Source organism: Colletotrichum jinshuiense, chromosome 10 (genome assembly GCF_051148585.1).
Source record: "Colletotrichum jinshuiense chromosome 10, complete sequence".
NCBI lineage: Eukaryota > Fungi > Ascomycota > Sordariomycetes > Glomerellales > Glomerellaceae > Colletotrichum > Colletotrichum jinshuiense.
In genome coordinates, this window is record NC_139303.1 from 1,929,356 (window position 1) to 1,947,188 (window position 17,833).

Sequence of the window (17,833 nt, forward strand, 5' to 3'; positions counted from 1 at the left end):
CAGTGCAGATGGGTCTTTACCGATGTACCTTTGTACATCTATTCTTCTCCTTTGCAGATGAGATACTGCCAACTGCTTAGCCACATCAAAGGCCGCTCCATTATTTGTGCTCACCGCTCTGAAATCGACGCTGTGATCATCGAGTATCAATGAGACTCGGTCCGGCTTGATCTGTAGCATGTCCCAAGCCCAAAAGTATGTACCACGCTGAGCGAGTTGATCACCTGCTCTTTGCTGACTCCATCAGCCAGTGCAACCAAAGGACTATTGATTTTATCCATGATTTCCTTGCCCTGAGGGGAGCATCGGGGAAATTTGAGCAGCCCCTCCTGTTAAAGTTAGCTATCTCCTCTAAACGCATCTTGTGACAGGAAGAATTTGACGACATCTTTTTGGCCAAAAATTGCAGCTAGCTAACTAGAGTTTTTTAAATGCGCATTGCTTCATCTGATTGGGGGTTGTTGGATGAACTGGGAACTGGACAAGGCGTGTTTAGTATTTTTTCAAGTTTGGATAAATCGGGTTTCCCATCGTGAGCAAACCCCTGATCTCTTCCACACAGCCAGAAATTTGCCTACGTGGCCATTGAATACTAATAGAATCCGCAATGGCCAGGAAACCAGGCAGCGTTGAGCAAGGCAGGTACATGTCGTTCGATCTTTGACCTAACGAGCCGCCATAGAATCGAAACCATGCATGGCATTTATGTCTGCAAGCAGAGCTAATGAAATTTGCTTATAATACTTCTCTTACTCATTATAGATAACTCTACGATAATATAATTTAACCGATTCCCGGTACAGCCTACCAATCTTCTCGGGTTTACAACACATCCCCGTCACGTTTAAGTAATTCAGCTTCATCTACTCTACTCCAGGTGCAGTAATTAGTTGGCGAGTGCAGAAAATGGACTGAGTGGCGATCTTGGCCCAATTAGGTATAGTAGTGTCACAAACCCCGCTCCACGGGTACTTGACACGGGGGCTTTACTTAGGCCTGGTACTAATAAACGTAAGGATGAGTCTGATTTATAATCAATGTCGTCCTATCTGATATCATATCATCCATCTCCTGTCAGATCATGACGCAAGAGCTGATGAACTTGCTCTAACTTGTCAAGTGCCCTCTTGCGAGAACTTTTCTCATCAAGCTCCTCGAAGTCGCTTAAGCAGCGAAGCAATTAGGCCCAAGTTCGTTGAATTTTCTGCTTAGACCCTTCTAATCCGAGACGACCATTAAATAGCAGGTCATGGACTCGCAAACAGGTTTCGGGGTCCAGCCAAGTTTTCGGGAAGAGGAGCGGCAAGTCATTGTTCGTGTAAGTTGACCCAGAAACCTAATAACATCCCACTTCTGTTGACACCTTGAGGAAAGGCTTGCGACATGTGCAGGAAGAAGAAGATTCGCTGCGACCCTACCACGCAAGGGTGCGCTCAGTGCACCAAATACCGCACAAGGTGCCACTTTACGCCAATCGCAATGAGGAGGAAGCCTCGCAGACCAGCTGGGTCAGTCTTCTATTCTAGCCCACCTAGTTTGCCTCTATTAAACGTTTCGCAGCTTCAAATACATCGCAAAGCTTGAGGAAAGGCTTTCGGAGGTGGAGGCTTTGCTGGGAGACAAGTCTTCGAAGGATCCAACTATGCCTGACAACAGCTCGCGTACAGAGCAAACGACATCCACAGTATCACTTAACACAGAGGCACTGATCACATCCCCTAACGAAAATAATCCATGGATGCCAATGAGCGAACCACAACTTCTGTCGCCTGAACAAATGAGTAATCTAGGGTTTCACCTTGGGGTTGCATCCCGGGCACACAACAACGGCGAACCCGATTTTTCTATGCTTGGGGGTTATGTAACTGACCGTCTAGCTGGCAGTTTATGGCCGCACCCCGCTCCAAAGTTACAACCATTTTCTCTGCCAGTGCCCCAGCAGCTTCCCACAAAGGCAGTCGCTCTGGAGTTAGTCAACGAAGCTCTCAGCAATTATAACAGGTTCCTTCCACTTTTTGACGAAGATGATTTCTTGAGAGAGTTTCAACTGAAGTACTCGACTTCCAATCCTGGAGATGCTGGTTGGTGGGCGTGTCTGAATGTCATGCTGTCTATAGCTCATCGACTCCGCGCCTTGCGTACATTCGACCCGACACATGAGAACTTTCTAGCCTCTGGGTACATAAAAAATGCTCTAGGCGTCGTCTCCGAGCTGAGCGTCTCCAACGGCAGCCTCTCTGCTGTCCAGGCTCTGGTGGGTATGGCTTGCATTCTTCAGGGAACACCAAATCCGGAGCCAGCCTCAGTGCTCGTAGCCGCCGCCCTACGTTTGGCACAGGCTATGAATCTGCACAGAGAGTGTTCCGAACCAGGCCTCACGAAATCACAAGCTGAAAAAAGGAGGCGGGTATTTTGGAAGATATATGTTCTTGACAAGGACATTAGTCTACGGACATGCCGACCCTTCAGTCAAGATGATGATGATATGGATGTCCGACTGCCATCGAATACAAGTCCTGAGCCAAGTAACATAGAACTTTTCAACTATCGCATAGGGCTTGCGGTTATTCAGGGGCAGGTGTACAAACAGTTGTACTCGATCCGTGCTAGACGACAAACGAAGGCACAAAGGGAGATTGCGGCACAAGAGTTGAGTTCTTTGTTATCGTACTGGAAGTCCACTGCGCAGCTGGAACCGCCAGAGGACTCCACGATGTTGCCAGGATGCCAAATCTCAGGCGTGATGATCCACAAAGTGGTTCTACGACTCACATACATTCACTGCTTGACAATGATTGATCGCCACTTGCCTCCGATGGCGCGATCTCCCTCTGACCAACAACTCAACCGGTCTGAACTATTGTTACCACCAGGCACCCTCTGCCTCGCCGAGTCACGCAAAGCGATCCGTCTTGTTGAAGCCATCCCTGACGGAGACCGCGCTTGTGTCTGGTAAATGATATATTAAAAACCATACCCTTTCTGAACTCTTTCTCTGACTCATTCCAGGATGCTTCTCCACGCTTTCTTCGCTGCAGCCAGCAGCATGCTCTATAATCTAACTCAAAACCCTACATCGCCAAACGCACTTTCAGACCTTCATCTCGTCAAGCCATTTCTACGTTTACTAGAGACGCTTACCAGGGATCCAAGAGCACGCACAGGGTCCGAGGAACTCCGCCGAATGCATGGCACTTGCAACAACTTAAACAACGAAGCAGAGAAGGCTATTCAACTTTTCAGTTCAAGGTCTACGGTGTCTTTTACATAATCATTAAGATTGGCCGTTTTTGAATAAATCTGGATTGATGCTATCCCAACGCAACAGGACTGATGCCGCTAGACAGGTTGCCTTGGCCCCAATCACACTTTTACTTGGCCTCTGTAGCCGCAAGCCGGTCCTGCGGGATGTTCGGATGGTTGGACGGGCTTTCATGCGCCATAAGCAGTCATTCAGAACCGGGAAACCTCATTGAGGCTCAACCTGTGGTGCGGGAAAAGAACACGTTGACATGGAATATCAGGCAGGGGGAAACAAGACAGTATTGTTTTATTCACCATTCTGTTCTGCAACTTGGTATGTAAGTGGTTGTGTTCCTTGGTGCAAGCGTTGTCTTGACAGCACCATCCACAAAATACCCTCATATGCACAGAACGAAAGATGTGCAGATGGCGAACAAAACTTCCACAGACGATCCTATGCCCAATAATAACAAGGATTCCTCTTCCTCTCTATCCAGACTTGCGGCAGTGGCTCGCTTGTGGAAGGCAGAAACTCCCCTCCAATCATGGTCCGCCAGAGCCTATTTGGCTTCTTGGAGCTTCAGGACCTTCTTCACACTCGGGCGCGCGAGCATGTTTTCAGACCACTTCTTGACGTGCGGGTAGTCATCATGGTTGAACTCTTCGTTCGGAATTCGTGGTTCGGCTGTGTGCTGCCACGTAAAGAAGGCGATGTCGACGTACGAGAGCCGGCTACCTAAGAACCAGGAGTTGCCATCCGCGTCAGGCTTCTGCTTCGCAAGGTGTCCCTCGAGAACGCCAGTTACGCGGTTGACCTCTTTGACATAGCGCTCGCGCGCCTCGGGAAGTGGTTGGTAGATAACAAACCACATCGCCTGCCCGTAATACGGCCCCTGGCCGGTGGTCTGGTAGAAGAGCCATTGACGAGCGTGGTAGGCTTCAGCCGTGCCCGGGATGAAGCTTAGCTTGTGCTCCTTGTCGTATTTCTCTGTCAAGTACTCGATAATGGCGCCTGACTCCCACAGCGTGATGTCTGTGTTTGGGTCCTGGATAGATGGCAACCGTCCGTTCGGGTTGATGGCGACGTACTTGGGGTTTTTGACGTCGTTAAGCGGGATTATTTCTGTCTCATACGGCAGCCCCAGCTCTTCGCAAAGGATGATAACCTTGCCAGCGTTAGGCCCGTGAACTCCCAAGACCTTGATCGTCTTCATTTCCGACATTTTGATAAAAGTTAGTCGAGTTATTCGAAATTAATTGTCGACGGAAAGCTCGCGAATTATTTTAAGTAGTGCATGGAAATGAAAAATCCAGTTGAGATGAAGAAGCGCAAAATAAACCTTTTACCATAGGCTTCTGCTCTCCTTTTAAATACATCACCGCTTCCTTCCCGACAGTCCAAAGCACTTTGAACTTTGATTACTACTCTCCTTGAAAGTCCTTCTGATTCAATACCAATCATGAAGGGGTAGCAAGCTGACAAATTTTGATAGACATCAGCAACGCGTGTAATTGGTCATACTGTATTCGAGTTCGGACCATCCGAAGGGTCCGGGTCCGTGTTGACTTGTATCACCAATAAGCCCAGCAACATACATGCTTATTTCCGGCTGTCGATTCTACCAATGCGAACCCGCGTAAGACACCGTTGCGCTACGAATGTCATGTACTCCAGCTAGCGGGACGGAGTTTGACTACGATCATAAGCTTACAAACGCTACCGGTTGAAATCTTGCCGCCTTTGATCGCTTATTCAATTGGGTGTTATTACCACCTTCCCCTCATCTGCCTCAATGAAAAGATAAGCATATATATGGCAGACAAAAGTCTCCTGCTTTCCTGTTCGACTACACACAACCTGAATTCTCACTTACATTCTTATCGTCAAAACCATGCCCGGAACATCTCCCGTCGTCCTCATCCTCGGTGCGGGGCCAAAAGTCGGCCTGCCAGCTGCTAAGGCATTTGCTTCAAAAGGCTACAAGGTTGCAGTCGCAGCCCGGTCGCTGAAGGAGGCAGACAGCACAGACGATCAACTTAACATCAAAAGCGACTTTGCCAACCCCGACGATGTTGTTAATGCCTTCGTAAAGGTCAAGAAAGAGCTTGGAATCCCAAGCGTGGTCATTTACAACGGTAAGTCTTAGCACGATAGGATTCTAGCTGAATGCCCTACTAAGAGTTCTTAGCCGGTGCCGCGACATTCTCTCCTCGTAACGACCCGTTTGCGATCCCGTTGGAAGCTTTCAAGCGGGACATGACCGTCAACAACACCAGCGTCTTTGCCGCTGCCCAACAAGCCGTCCTCGGCTTTGCGGAGCTCCCTGCCGATGCGCCAAAGACATTTTTGTATACAGGGAACATCCTAAACGTCACGCCCCTCCCGCAGTTTCTGGAATCGGGCGCTGGCAAGTCAGCGTCTGCGCACATGATGATGGCCGCTGCCGCTGAATACAAAGAGAAAGGATTCAAGTATGCCGTCCTTATGGTCCCTTATCGACTCAATGGATGTGACTAATAGTTTATAGATTTTATTATGTTGACGAACGGAAGGCTGACGGCTCGGCCGCTTTCAAGATCGACGGAGAGGCACATGCAAAGCTCTTCTGGGAGCTTGCAGAGGCGAAGACGCAGGGTCCCTGGTTGCAGACCTTTGTCAAGGGCGTGGGGTACAAGAACTTCGGCCCATATCACCTATAGTTTTGTTGCAAGCACTAGTCAACTTTTATCCATATGATCTTTTACTCTGCCTTTGAAGATCGATATTGTAGAATGATTCCACATATGAGTCGATGCACGTACAGATAGAAATTTTGAACTCGCTAAAGAGTATGCTTGTCCAGAATCTTCAACCCTCGACTAAGAGGTGAACAGTTTAATCTCTGGTTCCTTGAATACATCAGTCTTTCCTATGTAGACGGTACCTCTGGACAGTACACCCCGTTTAGTCGGCGAGATGTTATCCTCTTCTTGAATCATGTTGTTGGGAGCTTATAAAAATCAAGGCAGTGACGTCTACCCAGGTTCTCTTGTTTGTAGTCATTGTGTCATATCTCCTACGGCGCGACTAGCCGCACCCCAGTTCCTATCGCGTTCTCGGCTGCCAGCCAATATGCCAAGTGCCTATGTAATTATGCAATGCGCCAATTCTTGCATTATGCCAAGCCGCTCTACTTGCATTAATGGCTCTCTTGACTTGATGTTTCCACCACGCCGAGAAAAGGAAGCAGGACAGAAGTAAATGTCTAAAACAGTCTGGTTGTGATACTAACAAGCCCGAGACAACTCCATCCCAACGCTCAACAAATTATGTACGGGGGCGTAGGTTCCGGGATGCATAAAATTGTACTTCAGAGGCGCAGTGCAAAATATGCCACGCCGTTGTGCCCATTGTGTTTAAGCCGTTGGATCAGTCGGCCGTAGCCAAAATTTCGCTACTGATACCACCAATATCGAAAACACCACCACTTCAGTCCACATACATGCAATACTTTCACCTCTTATTTCGGTACTTTATGCTTTAATCCACTTCAGGAATGCATCTTCTTGCAGCAAAGCAAGACATCCACGTCATGTATTCTCATACCGTGGCGTTTGTGAGACAACAGGGTTGTGGGTCTCACCGCTCTTGTTATTGGCAGGCTTCACATGACCGGAACCACCACATGTTTTATTGAGCTGGCAAATGTGGATGTGGTCGAAGCGAGAAAAGGGGAACCAAAGCGGGTTTCTAAGGAAGGGGGTATGTGGCATGTGGTTGTTATATAAAAGCGGTCTGCACCCTTCCAAACGTCCGCTGGCATTCCCGCATGCTATACTCCACGAGCTCTTAGAAACAACCGCAACATACCATCCGAGCTCCTAAAAATAGATTACAGACTCCTTTTAAAAGTGCCTCGCCAGACCGCTGCTCACCAGCGGGCATTCTGAACCCACAAACATGGCCGAGTATAAGCTCAACATCAAGGTTGACCCAGCATGGGTCACGAAGTACAAATCTGATAAATACAAAATATGCCTCGCCTTTGGCTTTGATACCGCCGCCTGGCCAGATTCCACCAAGTACAATGTCATAGGCTATTCCTCGGGTACGTCTACCCATATCTGAAAGAGACATGAGGCTTACCTGGGTCATTGTCTGTCAGTCTGCGCTCGGAATCTCGTCATCACATGGAAGGATGATTACTCAATCGCGGCCACCAACAATGCGTTCTCTAGTGGAGGTAAGATGTGATCATTGGTGCCCAAGCCCTAATGCTTATTCTTGACTGTCCCCATGCGTCAACGTTCCTGTGCCGCCGGCAATGGAAACGTCAAACCGACTCAAGCGTGCGAAAAGAAGCTCCTGCATGGAATTAATTAGCTCACACCTTACGCACAGTCCGTTTCGACGATGCCACAACTCCTCAGCCCATCTCCTCGGGACAGGCTTGGACCTTGCCACCAGACTGGAGCGAGGGAACGTCAAGCTCGGATCCCGATGCGCCAGAGAGCGGCTTCCTGTTCCTGAACGAGACCTCGTCTGCATCGGCGGTCATATACAAGACGGTCAACGGCGTCGAGACCCCGGTTTATGTCAGCCACTTCGGCCCTCTGCCTGCAGGAAAGGAGTTTTTGACGCCTAGACTCCAAGCCGCTGTGTGGTTCCAAGTGGCCGCCGAGACCGGGGCGATGATCGACAACCACGAAACCCCTATCAAGGTTGTCGACTTTACGGAGGCGACCTCGCATGAGATCGAGTATGAGGCATCTGGCGTGTGGAAGATAGTAAGCTAGATTGTAAAGTCGCGGTGCGTGGCTGGATTCGAATCTCGATTAGAGAGACAGACATCATCGGTTGTCGTAGCGAGGAGTGACACATCTGCACCTCAAGATGAAAGGTTCAGCGACCAGCGGGGGCGTTCTCAGCGGGTTTGAATGTGTGTAAGAACGGGCAACGTTGAAGGAATTCGCAGCAGGCGCGCGTATTATGAATGTTCATCAGCTTTCGATTTTATTATGAACCGCTGTTTATGGTCCAAGTCTGTGGAACCATTGTCGCCTACTGCTTACCCGGAGGCGCCCTGCTCTTACAGCTGACATGGAACACACCCGACTTGACAATGTCCTTCATGTTTCGCAAGAGACCAATATTGTCCTTGAAAGGCTGCGTATCGCGGAATTCCACGTGTGCCTCGACGCTCGGCCAGCCGATGAATGCAGCCAGCAGGTTGCCGGTCTTGCCAGGCTCGTCGGTGATGGGCACGTCGTTCTCAACACTCCACCCGTAGCTGATGCCTCTGAAGTCGGGCGACGTGTCAAGCGCCTTGGTCTTGAACTCCCCGAGCTGCGCCGCAAGGGCCTCTTTGGCGGCGTCGTCCAAGTCCGCGGGGAAGAAGAGCGTGAGCACCTCGACGACGGGGGCCTCTTCCAGGATGGTGGGCGGCCACGGGTTCGTGGCGACGTGCTTGATGTAGCCCTTGTCCCAGTCGAGGTATTGTCCCAGGGCTTCGCCGATGGGCTTATGGTCTCTTTAGGGAACGGGGTGAGTTAGCGATGTTGGCCATGAAACCACTCACTCACCGCTTCATGAGTGGTGTATTGCATCCGGGCGGGGCGCTTACTCAGTGTCACGGTATTTCATGTGATCTTCGACGGAGTCCCAGTCGAGGAAGCACCAGGTCTGTTCCGGCTTCTCGATTGAGTTGCCATAGTAGATGCTGCCGGAGCCGGGTTGGCTGACGGCAAGGTTGAGGACGCGGTCATAGATGCCTTCCTCGTCCGGGAAGCTCTTGCCCGGCTTGATGGTGAAGTAAGAAAACTCCGTCACGCCCATATTGAAAAGGGTTTTATGAGGGATGTAAATAAACACGAGAATAGTTGATTGGGTGTTCGCTGATCAAATGGCAATTGTCGTGAGAATGTACCTCAATTGTGGTCTCACCACCTCAGTCTATAAACGCTCGTGGCTCTCAGTCGTGTGGAGGTTATCGTGTGAAATGAGGTTAGCGCGGATGACATCATTCTGGTTCATCTATACCAAGACTGACTCATCTCAATTGAGTTGCGCAGTGGAGAGAGAGCCCCCCGGAGTAATTGGAAGGTTCATGTTCAAGTGGAGATGGTAAACCAAAAAACAACTACCTCGTGGTTGAATTGAGAATGAACCGTAGGACATGAAAGGCAATTGGAAGTATCGAGCTGTGCGCCCCATAACTCAATCGGCAACTAGTGATATTTTGAGGATTAAGATCTTCACGATTGCCTCGGCCGTGGCACAGCTGACTGATCTTCGGAGGATGTGCTGGTAACTCACCGCCAAGAAGCTGGATGCTGATCTCCAGTGCCTCGCGACGAGCTTCATCTGAGAGAGAGCTGTCTCAATATGATCAGGGGGTTAATTTATGCTACTTTCGCTCTTATTATAATGATCTTGTATTGTTTCGGGCAACTCACGGCAGAGAAATTCTTTTTCAAAGTCCTCGCTCGCTCACTGGCTTGCGGGAACCGGCAACTCAAACTCTAAGCAGAGCCAATCCCCCTCACCTCTAACGGTGCGTGCAAAGGAAACTCTTCGTCAAAGCAGGCCAATATGTCGGCTGTGTGTCAATATCAACTCATCCTCGGCCAAATTCCCGAGCCAAGCCATCACGAGGACACCTCGCAGCCCCTTCAACAAGCCTCCTGCTCCTCTTCGAGGACGAAGGGAACTCAACGAACCATGCCGCACACAGCTCCCCGCCTATGCTGTGACAGCCCCCAAACCAAACCTCGGGGGGGAGGGAGACAGCCTTCTACGACGTCGCACCCGCCCGAGATTTTCGAGTCTGCAACACCTGCGATCCTCGCTGGCGCTGCTGCTATTGGGCGACCCGACGCCCTGAAACCATCTGGGGTGGACCGAGGCAGGGGGACCAGGGACCAGGGGGCTCGTCGGATCTCAAAGCGACAAGAGGTGAACCCCCCACCACGTCGCATCGTCTCTTCGCCCGTCCCATTGCCCATTGACCGTTCCAACCGTCCGTCCCAATGCGTCCGGGGTGGCATCCCTTCTCGGACGGACATGGGTGGCCCGGGGGCGCCACAAAATAGCCAAAACGCCTGCGGCTCAAAACTAGGCCGCCAGGGACAGCCTTACCGCATCGAGCAACGGCGGACCAGCGTTTGAGACTGGTTCTGTTGCAAAGAGGCTCTTATTTTATGGTTTGTGATTATTATTTTTTTGGTCTGCCACCTGCACAGCGAGTCCGCAACGCCGCGGTAATGTCCTCGCTTCGCTCGGACTCCTTGAGACTCTGCCAACCTATTCAGACCGCTGTCCTCCCTCGCTCCCCCCCGGCACCCATCATCCGAGCATGCAAGATCGGGCCCAGGATCCCAGCATGATATCCCGTGATTGGAAGGTCAATAGGTCAGGAGTCAGGAGTTGGTCCAAACTTTGGGATGGTTCGGCAAGGGAAGGGGAGGGTGAGGGAGGGGGATGGGGAAAGGGCCCGCCCAGGGAAGAACCGCATCGAATTCGGCGTTGCGCCCAGCTGGAGAGCAGGTTTTGGCGATGTTTAGACTTGGACCGGGGCAACCGATCCGCGCTTGCAAGGAGGCCGGCCGATGCTCCGTCCCATATGCTTATTTGCCAAGGCCTTGGGGAGTGATGCGATGCTTAAAAGGCGATCATGTCCCCCCCCGTGCCTCGTTGACGTTTTTGGTAGCTATTGTTTCTCAGTACGATTAATCTGTTCTCACGTTCTTTCAGTCCTTCCGGAAAGGCTTTCGCTTCGTTTCTCGATTCAGTTCGCATTCGCCTCTTCTCGCTTTTGACCTCCATCCCCTCCCTTCTTCAAGGCATCCACTACCCGAGAAGTCTTCTTCTTAATCCTAAAAGAAAGATGCAGCTGTCATTCATTGTCCTTGCCGCCAGCGCCGGCGCCGCTCTCGCAGGTAGGCCATCCCAAAGCAAATCCGTGAATAATACCATTTTGTAAAAGACATCGAAAGAACTAACACTCCCCTCCTTCAAGCCCCCAGCCTCGCCCCGCGCCAAAACGCCTGCTTCGTCGTTGGCAACTCGGTCCTCCCCCAGGAGGTCTCCGACAGCGTCACGACCGTCGAGCCCAAGATCACCTGCGACAGCTCTAAGACGACCATCTCGGGCGTCCCCGACGTGACCGCCGGCGGCATCAAGTTCTCCTCCATCAACTTTGCCGACTCCAACCAGAGCCCCCTCGCCTTCGCCCTCGACAAGTTCGCCACCACCGAGCCGCTCGCCAACAACGACCTGGCCACCTTCCAGAACCAGCTCGACACGTACCTGGCCACCGAGGCCGGCATCCGCTCCGTCGGCGGTAACCTCGGCATCAAGGTGCCCAAGTTCTTCCTCGCCATGCAGGTCTCGCGCATCCAGACCGCCCAGGGCAACCCGCCTGCCGCCGCCGGCCAGCAGGTCGACCACCTGCGCGACAAGGTCCTCAAGAACGCGCCCAAGGAGAGCAAGGCTCTGCTGGACCAGGTCACCGCCCTGGCTGCCAAGACCTCGTAAGCCGTTCCGGGGCATGGCAGTATTGTATTTTCAAGATATCAAAAAGGGGAAGTGGGTTCATTAGTAGGGGGAAGTAATGTGAATTGAATCATTATTCAACTGTTTCGTCTCGGCATTGGAAGACGTGATACATGCCGCCTTTCGGCATACTATACAAGCCGTATGAATTATTAAAACAAGTGGGAGGGGATAGAGAGGAGATGAAGGCCGTCCTGTTCTTGTCTCCCAAGCACCGAACCCTCGTATCATTTCAAACGCCGCTGTGAGTGACCCCCGTAAAGACAGACCAGGCCTCCAAGTGTACACGCCGCAAGCAAGCCTGCTTGGCCTCGGGATTGAGTTCGTTTTGTTGTTTTCGCTTTTATTGGTGTTTTTCTTTTACTTTTGCAACTGCTTCGCTGCTAGCTTCTCCTGCTCGCGAACTTCGGCGCCGGAAGCTCTCCACCACACGTCGCCGCCCCATCTGATCAGCCGCTCCGCTGCACCGAGAGGAGTTGCCGCTGGACGGACGTCGAGGTAGAAGACGGGTTCGCCGGTGGGTTCGGGCTCGCCGGAGTAGTAGTCGATGACGTATCGGATCTCCTTCTCGACGCCGCCGACCCTGCGTGAGACGTACCAGTCGTGTCGGTCGAAGGGGGGCTCGGACCTAGGCGGGTGGGTTAGCATCTAGAAAGACGACAACAGATTTGAAAGAGGGACATACTCGAACTTGGACGGGTAGAGCCATCCCGCAACCTGCCACATGACCGCCTTGGGCGTCATATCCTTGGGACGTCCCTGGAACCGGTTCAGGGTGGGGAGCACCTCCGATCCATCCTTGAGCCTCTGCACCATGTCCTCCGAGTTCGCCTCTCCACGCTTGCACGCCTGCCAGCCCTTGTACAGGCCCTGGCCGAATCGCTCCTCCCAGCCGACAATCTCGGCCCAGGCGCCCTCGTTCAGGAAGTTGTGGACCGAGACCATGGACTCGACCGCCGTGATGTCGGTGTCGGTGTATCCCTTGCGCAACAGCGCGTTGTACATCTGCTGCGGTGAGGGGTACTCCCAGTTGCCGTCACCGGAACCCCTGGGTATCGTCGAAGGCTCTCGCTCCGTCGGCAGAGCCATGGATTGATCCTGAGCAGGGGCCTGGGAGATCTCCTTGAACATGTAGTTCAGAGGGTTTATCTGCTGAAGGAAACCCTTTGACTCGGTCTTGGGCTGGTCATGGGGCACGGGACATGTTGACGGGGGGGTCGAGTGTCGCTGATCGTGGGGGACGGGGCATGCTGAAGGAGCGGGAGCCTCGCGTTTATCATGGGGAACCGGGCATGCTGAGGGAGGAGGAGCTTGGCGTTTATCGTGAGGAACCGGGCATGCTGAAGGAGACGCGGCCGCGGCAGAGGCGGGCTTTGCATTCGGGTTCAGAGCATCGAGGGTCTTGTTGTGCATCGGGCAGCCGGGCTTCGAGAGTATTAGCCAAAGTCAAAGTCGGATATCCAACGAAAGAGCGGACATACAGGAGGAGTGCCGGCGGGGAGTGCGCCGCCATGAGGACGCGACACGGAGGCGGCATTCGCAGGAGCATCGGCCCAAAACCAACCCATGATGTACAGATGAAGAGATTAGACAGCGCAAGAAGCAGAAGCAGAAGCAAGTATTGTACACGAAGATAGCGGGCGCGGGTGACGAAAGGGCGAGGCAGTCGCTGGAGAAGAAGAAAAAGATTTGCGGGCGCGTGGATTTGACGATAAGGGATCGCGGATAAAGAAGTTGGACGGCGGTGGATTCTTTCAGGCTTCGCGCTCAGTAATGGACGGGACCGCAGTGGCTCGCCAAAAATCTGCAGGCATATATGCTGGGTGTCGCCATCGGACGGACCCGCGACCACTTTCCGATTTTGGCCCGCGCTGACGGCGCTGCTGCTTCGCCGCCCAGCGCTGGTCCGTGGGAAAAAAAATATGCGGGTGTCATTGATTGATTGGCACATGATTTCCCGAGGATTCCCCGCCAGCTTACAGCGAATCCCTACGTCACCACCAACTCCCCTTTGGCTGCTGCGCGCCCCCCTTGAGGCTTGATCCTAGTCCCGCGATTCTGCATGCGACAGCTCTCTCGACGAGCTCCGATTCACACATCACAACCCCTCCCGCTCTTCAACACTGAGAACATGACACCGGCTTCTCGCTTTACACCCTCCAACCCTCCCTCGAGATGAGACTGGCCTTCGTTCTGAGCCGGTTTTGTCCACGTCCGGGCTTCCGAGCGCCAGCGAACGGCACGCATTTCTACTCCACATTCAGAGGCGCCTTCCGAGGCAGTCAGACGAGACGCCCGCCATGGCGGAGCAACCGGTATACCAAGTACACCCTCCGAGCAGGCGGCGCGGGTGCAGGCGCACTCGGGACGGCGGCATTCTTCGAGATGTCAGTGCAGGATAATGGGGGAACCGACCAGACGGGCGAGAAGCGGATGCTGGAAGCCAGCAGGGCTGAGATCAAGAAGAAAGTCGCCGAGGACGATAGCGGCATATCACGGGCATGGCACACTTTGAAGATTGCGGTGGACGTCTACATCTGGGAACCTCTTTGCACCGGCGTGCGATTCCTCCACCTCGTCGTCATCTTCGTTCCGGTCATCTTTGCGGTACCTGCCATGTGGCTCGGCAAGCGGCAACCAGATCGCGACAACGAGAGGACCGGCACGCTCTGGTGGTACGGCTTCTTGGTCCAGTCAATGGAATGGGCCGGGCCAGCCTTCATCAAGGTATTATTGATTGTGAGATTATGTGCCTCAATTGGATGTGACTGACACGGCGCAGCTCGGTCAATGGGCGGCATCACGCTCCGACATCTTCCCGAATGAAATGTGCGAAATCATGTCAAAACTCCACTCCAACGCCCCGGCGCATTCCCTCTCCGACACCAAGCGAATCGTCTCTGCCGCATTCGACGGGCGCGCATTTGACGACATCTTTGAAGAGTTCGACGTGAAGCCGCTTGGCGTGGGCGCCATCGCGCAGGTCTACAAGGCCAAGCTAAAGTCCGACCTTGCAGCCCCGAGCGACGCCGACATCGCCGATGAGCCCAAAGCTCTCCGCCAGAAGGTGGCCAAGAACGTCGATGCAGCGCTCAAGAGCACGCCGCGGAGAGTGCCGTCGACTTACGTCGCGGTCAAGGTGCTGCACCCGCGCGTGGAGCGGACCGTCCGGCGGGACCTGCGCATAATGCACTTCTTCGCAACGGCTCTTAACGCCATCCCCACCATTGAGTGGCTGTCGCTTCCCGACGAGGTCGCGCAATTCGGCGAGATGATGAAGCTCCAGCTCGATCTCCGCATCGAGGCCGCCAACCTCGCCAAGTTCCGAAAGAACTTCAAAGATCGCAGCACCGCCTGGTTCCCCTACCCATACACCGAATTCACAACGCGCGAAGTCCTTGTCGAGGAGTTCGCCCAGGGAATCCCGCTAGCCGATTTTATGGAGAATGGAGGCGGCACCTTCCAGCATGACATCGCCTCGGAGGGTCTCGACGCCTTCCTCCGCATGCTGCTCATCGACAACTTTGTCCATGCCGACCTGCATCCCGGTAACATCATGGTGCGGTTCTACCAATCACACGAGCCCGACTTGAAGTTCCGTAAAGGGCACCGCAAGGAGCACCCCGAAGAGCAGGACGACGTCACCGAGCAAGTCCTGGCCAGGCTGCGACCTTACCGTCACAGAAAGGACCCCGCTGCCTGGGTGGCGGAGCTGCAGAAGATTGACAACGAGGGTTTCCGCCCCCAGCTCATCTTCATCGACACAGGTCTTGTGACGGAGCTCAATGAGACGAACCGCAACAACTTCCTCGACCTCTTCCGCGCCGTCGCCGAATTCGACGGCTACAAGGCGGGCAACCTCATGTGCGAACGCTGCCGTCAACCCGACGCCGTGCTTGACAAGGAGATATTTGCTCTCAAGATGCAGCACCTTGTCATCGGCGTAAAGAGCCGGACCCTGGCTCTGGGCAACATCAAGATTGGTGATATCCTCCAGGAGGTGCTGGGTATGGTCCGCGGGCATCATGTCAGGTTGGAGGGCGACTTTGTCAACGTGGTCATCAGCATCCTGCTCCTAGAGGGTATCGGACGCAGCTTGAATCCGGATATGGACTTGCTTAGCAGCTCTCTCCCTATCCTCCGACAGCTGAGTGCACACAGTGGTGCCGAGATGGCGAAGCATGGCGACTTTAGCATGCTGGTGGTGTGGATGGGCCTGGAGACCAGACGGTTCTTGCAGGCTAGCATCGAAGATGTGAGTAACTCCCCCTCAAATATCATGTGGAATGCGTGAACTAAACATATACAGGTCGAGCGTTGTGTTAAATACGATCTCCTTTCACCGAACGTGTAATGTAAACTGTACAATAAGAATAAATGAATGCATGCGGCGGCGCTCTAGATGTGGCGGGGTAGAGATACAACTCATAGAGCAGAGGCCTCAAATACACGCCAATTTAATATTCTCATACCATGTACGTTAGAAGGTAATTCTTCTATTCATGGATCGATTTGGCTCGATGCTTGTCTAGTTCGTGATTTTGATAGTAGCTGTTTGATGACCCCAATATGGGCACCAAGAGTCCTACCAATTGTCATAGCTATTCAAGCCCGTTCAAGCCCGCTCAAGCTCAGATCAAGCTCACCCTAACTCATCCTGCACAGCCCATGATCATTATTCATTCCTCTTTGCTCAGCACCATATCGTCTGGCCAAGACTTCAGAAGTCTAAAACTCGTTCCTCAAGAGACTAAGGTTATAGAGCTAAGACATTTTAACGAATTACCCATATCTGGAGACTTACCAAGGCAAATAGAGTATGCACTAAGATGCTGAATGCCAGTTCCTACACCATTATATTCCTCACTGTAGCCACGATATTCAGGCTCTTAATTCTTGGAGGAAAGTCTTGTGTTAGGTTGCTCATGCAAAGTTAGGGATATTGCCAGTCCTGTGTTATTGGTAGCATATCCGCCTTATTCCTTGCATCTTTTCATCAACATAACAAACGTTCCTCGTTAACAACTCTACATTTCTGACTATATCTCCTTTTTCATCGAGTAAGGATCCTTCTCACTTACCCCAGTTGAGTTGAACCCAGCACCCTATTTTACCTCTGCATATGTCTCCAACGCATCATGCAGCCGCCCAAAAATGCCCCCATGCCAGCTTTTCACCTCCTCCCATTCACTGTCCGGTAGAGTCGCGCCCATCATCCGCAGCCACCCACCGACGATCATGTCAGCATAGCTGGCCTTTGCGCCAAGAAGAAAGGGGCCACTGGGGTCCTGTAAGAAGAGCTTTCCCAGGCCACCCAGCGTATCCCGGAACGAATCCTTGACCTTCTCTCGCGCCTCGCCAACCAGCGCAAAGTCCTCAAAGCACGAAACACCCGCGCGCCTGACGAACTCCGCCTTGGTGGCCTCGGCGGTGGCCGGGTCGAACGGGAAGCCCTGAACTGTAAGCTGTACGTGCGTGCTGAAGGCCGCATCGACGTTCATGTTGAACGTGGCGTATTCGGGGAAGTCGGACTTGTGGCGCTCCGAGAGCGGCACGAGAATTGCGTGTTCGTGCGTGAAGACGTAGTCCAGCTTCTGAGGGGGGAAGAGCTCGCCCGCGCCCGAGCCCGGGTACGTCTCCTGCAGGTAGAGCGCGATGTCGAAGGAGTCGCCGACCAACGAGTTGGTGGCGGGGTCGTTGATGATGGGCAGGGTGAAGAAGTCGGTGTTGTCGGCAAACTTACGACAGGGTGGCACCTTGAGACCGCTGCGGACCTTTGGAATGTCGGGTAAGGCCACCCATTTGGTCGTATACGGAACACCTTTGAAGTTGAGCGCCAGCCGGGTTTTCCAGGGGTTTGGCGAGCAGCATGTCTTCTCTACAGGGGGGCGCGTGGCGATGTCATAGAAGACGATGGGACTAGATGGGACTAAAGTTGTCGACATGGTGGATGACGGAAGTGAGTTAAGAAGACTTTTCTCCTATAGGTTAGATATTGTATCTCGGGGGAAAGTATGGCGCAATACTTGAGCAGTATATAAATAAGCAGCTTATTTA

At 52.8% G+C, this 17,833-nt stretch overlaps 9 protein-coding genes across 9 annotated transcripts; 5 read left to right on the top strand and 4 right to left on the bottom strand.

Moving 5' to 3' along the window:
• Nucleotides 1–1,249: 1,249 nt before the first annotated feature.
• Nucleotides 1,250–3,271, top strand: EsH8_X_000469 (uncharacterized protein; the record flags this gene model as incomplete). Its single annotated transcript, XM_083274557.1, has 4 exons — nt 1,250–1,318; nt 1,375–1,508; nt 1,561–2,952; nt 3,010–3,271. 4 exons carry the CDS (start codon nt 1,250–1,252, stop codon nt 3,269–3,271), a joined length of 1,857 nt encoding a protein of 618 aa, XP_083119949.1.
• A 532-nt stretch (nt 3,272–3,803) lies between these two features.
• EsH8_X_000470 (glutathione S-transferase) lies at nt 3,804–4,466 on the bottom strand (the record flags this gene model as incomplete). Its single annotated transcript, XM_083274558.1, has 1 exon — nt 3,804–4,466. One exon carries the CDS (start codon nt 4,464–4,466, stop codon nt 3,804–3,806), a length of 663 nt encoding a protein of 220 aa, XP_083119950.1.
• A 669-nt stretch (nt 4,467–5,135) lies between these two features.
• EsH8_X_000471 (uncharacterized protein) lies at nt 5,136–5,943 on the top strand (the record flags this gene model as incomplete). Its single annotated transcript, XM_083274559.1, has 3 exons — nt 5,136–5,379; nt 5,433–5,715; nt 5,772–5,943. 3 exons carry the CDS (start codon nt 5,136–5,138, stop codon nt 5,941–5,943), a joined length of 699 nt encoding a protein of 232 aa, XP_083119951.1.
• Nucleotides 5,944–7,183: 1,240 nt separating this feature from the next.
• Nucleotides 7,184–8,019, top strand: EsH8_X_000472 (uncharacterized protein; the record flags this gene model as incomplete). The annotated part of the gene is made up of 2 exons (XM_083274560.1): nt 7,184–7,331; nt 7,625–8,019. The coding sequence occupies 2 exons, from the start codon at nt 7,184–7,186 to the stop codon at nt 8,017–8,019; spliced, it is 543 nt and encodes a 180-aa protein (XP_083119952.1).
• Nucleotides 8,020–8,284: 265 nt separating this feature from the next.
• EsH8_X_000473 (uncharacterized protein) lies at nt 8,285–9,058 on the bottom strand (the record flags this gene model as incomplete). The annotated part of the gene is made up of 2 exons (XM_083274561.1): nt 8,285–8,753; nt 8,847–9,058. The coding sequence occupies 2 exons, from the start codon at nt 9,056–9,058 to the stop codon at nt 8,285–8,287; spliced, it is 681 nt and encodes a 226-aa protein (XP_083119953.1).
• Nucleotides 9,059–11,108: 2,050 nt separating this feature from the next.
• Nucleotides 11,109–11,758, top strand: EsH8_X_000474 (uncharacterized protein; the record flags this gene model as incomplete). Its single annotated transcript, XM_083274562.1, has 2 exons — nt 11,109–11,160; nt 11,241–11,758. The coding sequence occupies 2 exons, from the start codon at nt 11,109–11,111 to the stop codon at nt 11,756–11,758; spliced, it is 570 nt and encodes a 189-aa protein (XP_083119954.1).
• Nucleotides 11,759–12,136: 378 nt separating this feature from the next.
• On the bottom strand, nt 12,137–13,344 carry EsH8_X_000475 (holocytochrome c synthase CYC3; the record flags this gene model as incomplete). The annotated part of the gene is made up of 3 exons (XM_083274563.1): nt 12,137–12,404; nt 12,462–13,201; nt 13,258–13,344. 3 exons carry the CDS (start codon nt 13,342–13,344, stop codon nt 12,137–12,139), a joined length of 1,095 nt encoding a protein of 364 aa, XP_083119955.1.
• A 607-nt stretch (nt 13,345–13,951) lies between these two features.
• On the top strand, nt 13,952–16,130 carry EsH8_X_000476 (ABC1 kinase family protein; the record flags this gene model as incomplete). Its single annotated transcript, XM_083274564.1, has 3 exons — nt 13,952–14,503; nt 14,559–16,031; nt 16,086–16,130. 3 exons carry the CDS (start codon nt 13,952–13,954, stop codon nt 16,128–16,130), a joined length of 2,070 nt encoding a protein of 689 aa, XP_083119956.1.
• Nucleotides 16,131–16,881: 751 nt separating this feature from the next.
• Nucleotides 16,882–17,721, bottom strand: EsH8_X_000477 (uncharacterized protein; the record flags this gene model as incomplete). Its single annotated transcript, XM_083274565.1, has 1 exon — nt 16,882–17,721. The coding sequence occupies one exon, from the start codon at nt 17,719–17,721 to the stop codon at nt 16,882–16,884; it is 840 nt and encodes a 279-aa protein (XP_083119957.1).
• Between the last annotated feature and the right edge of the window lie 112 nt (nt 17,722–17,833).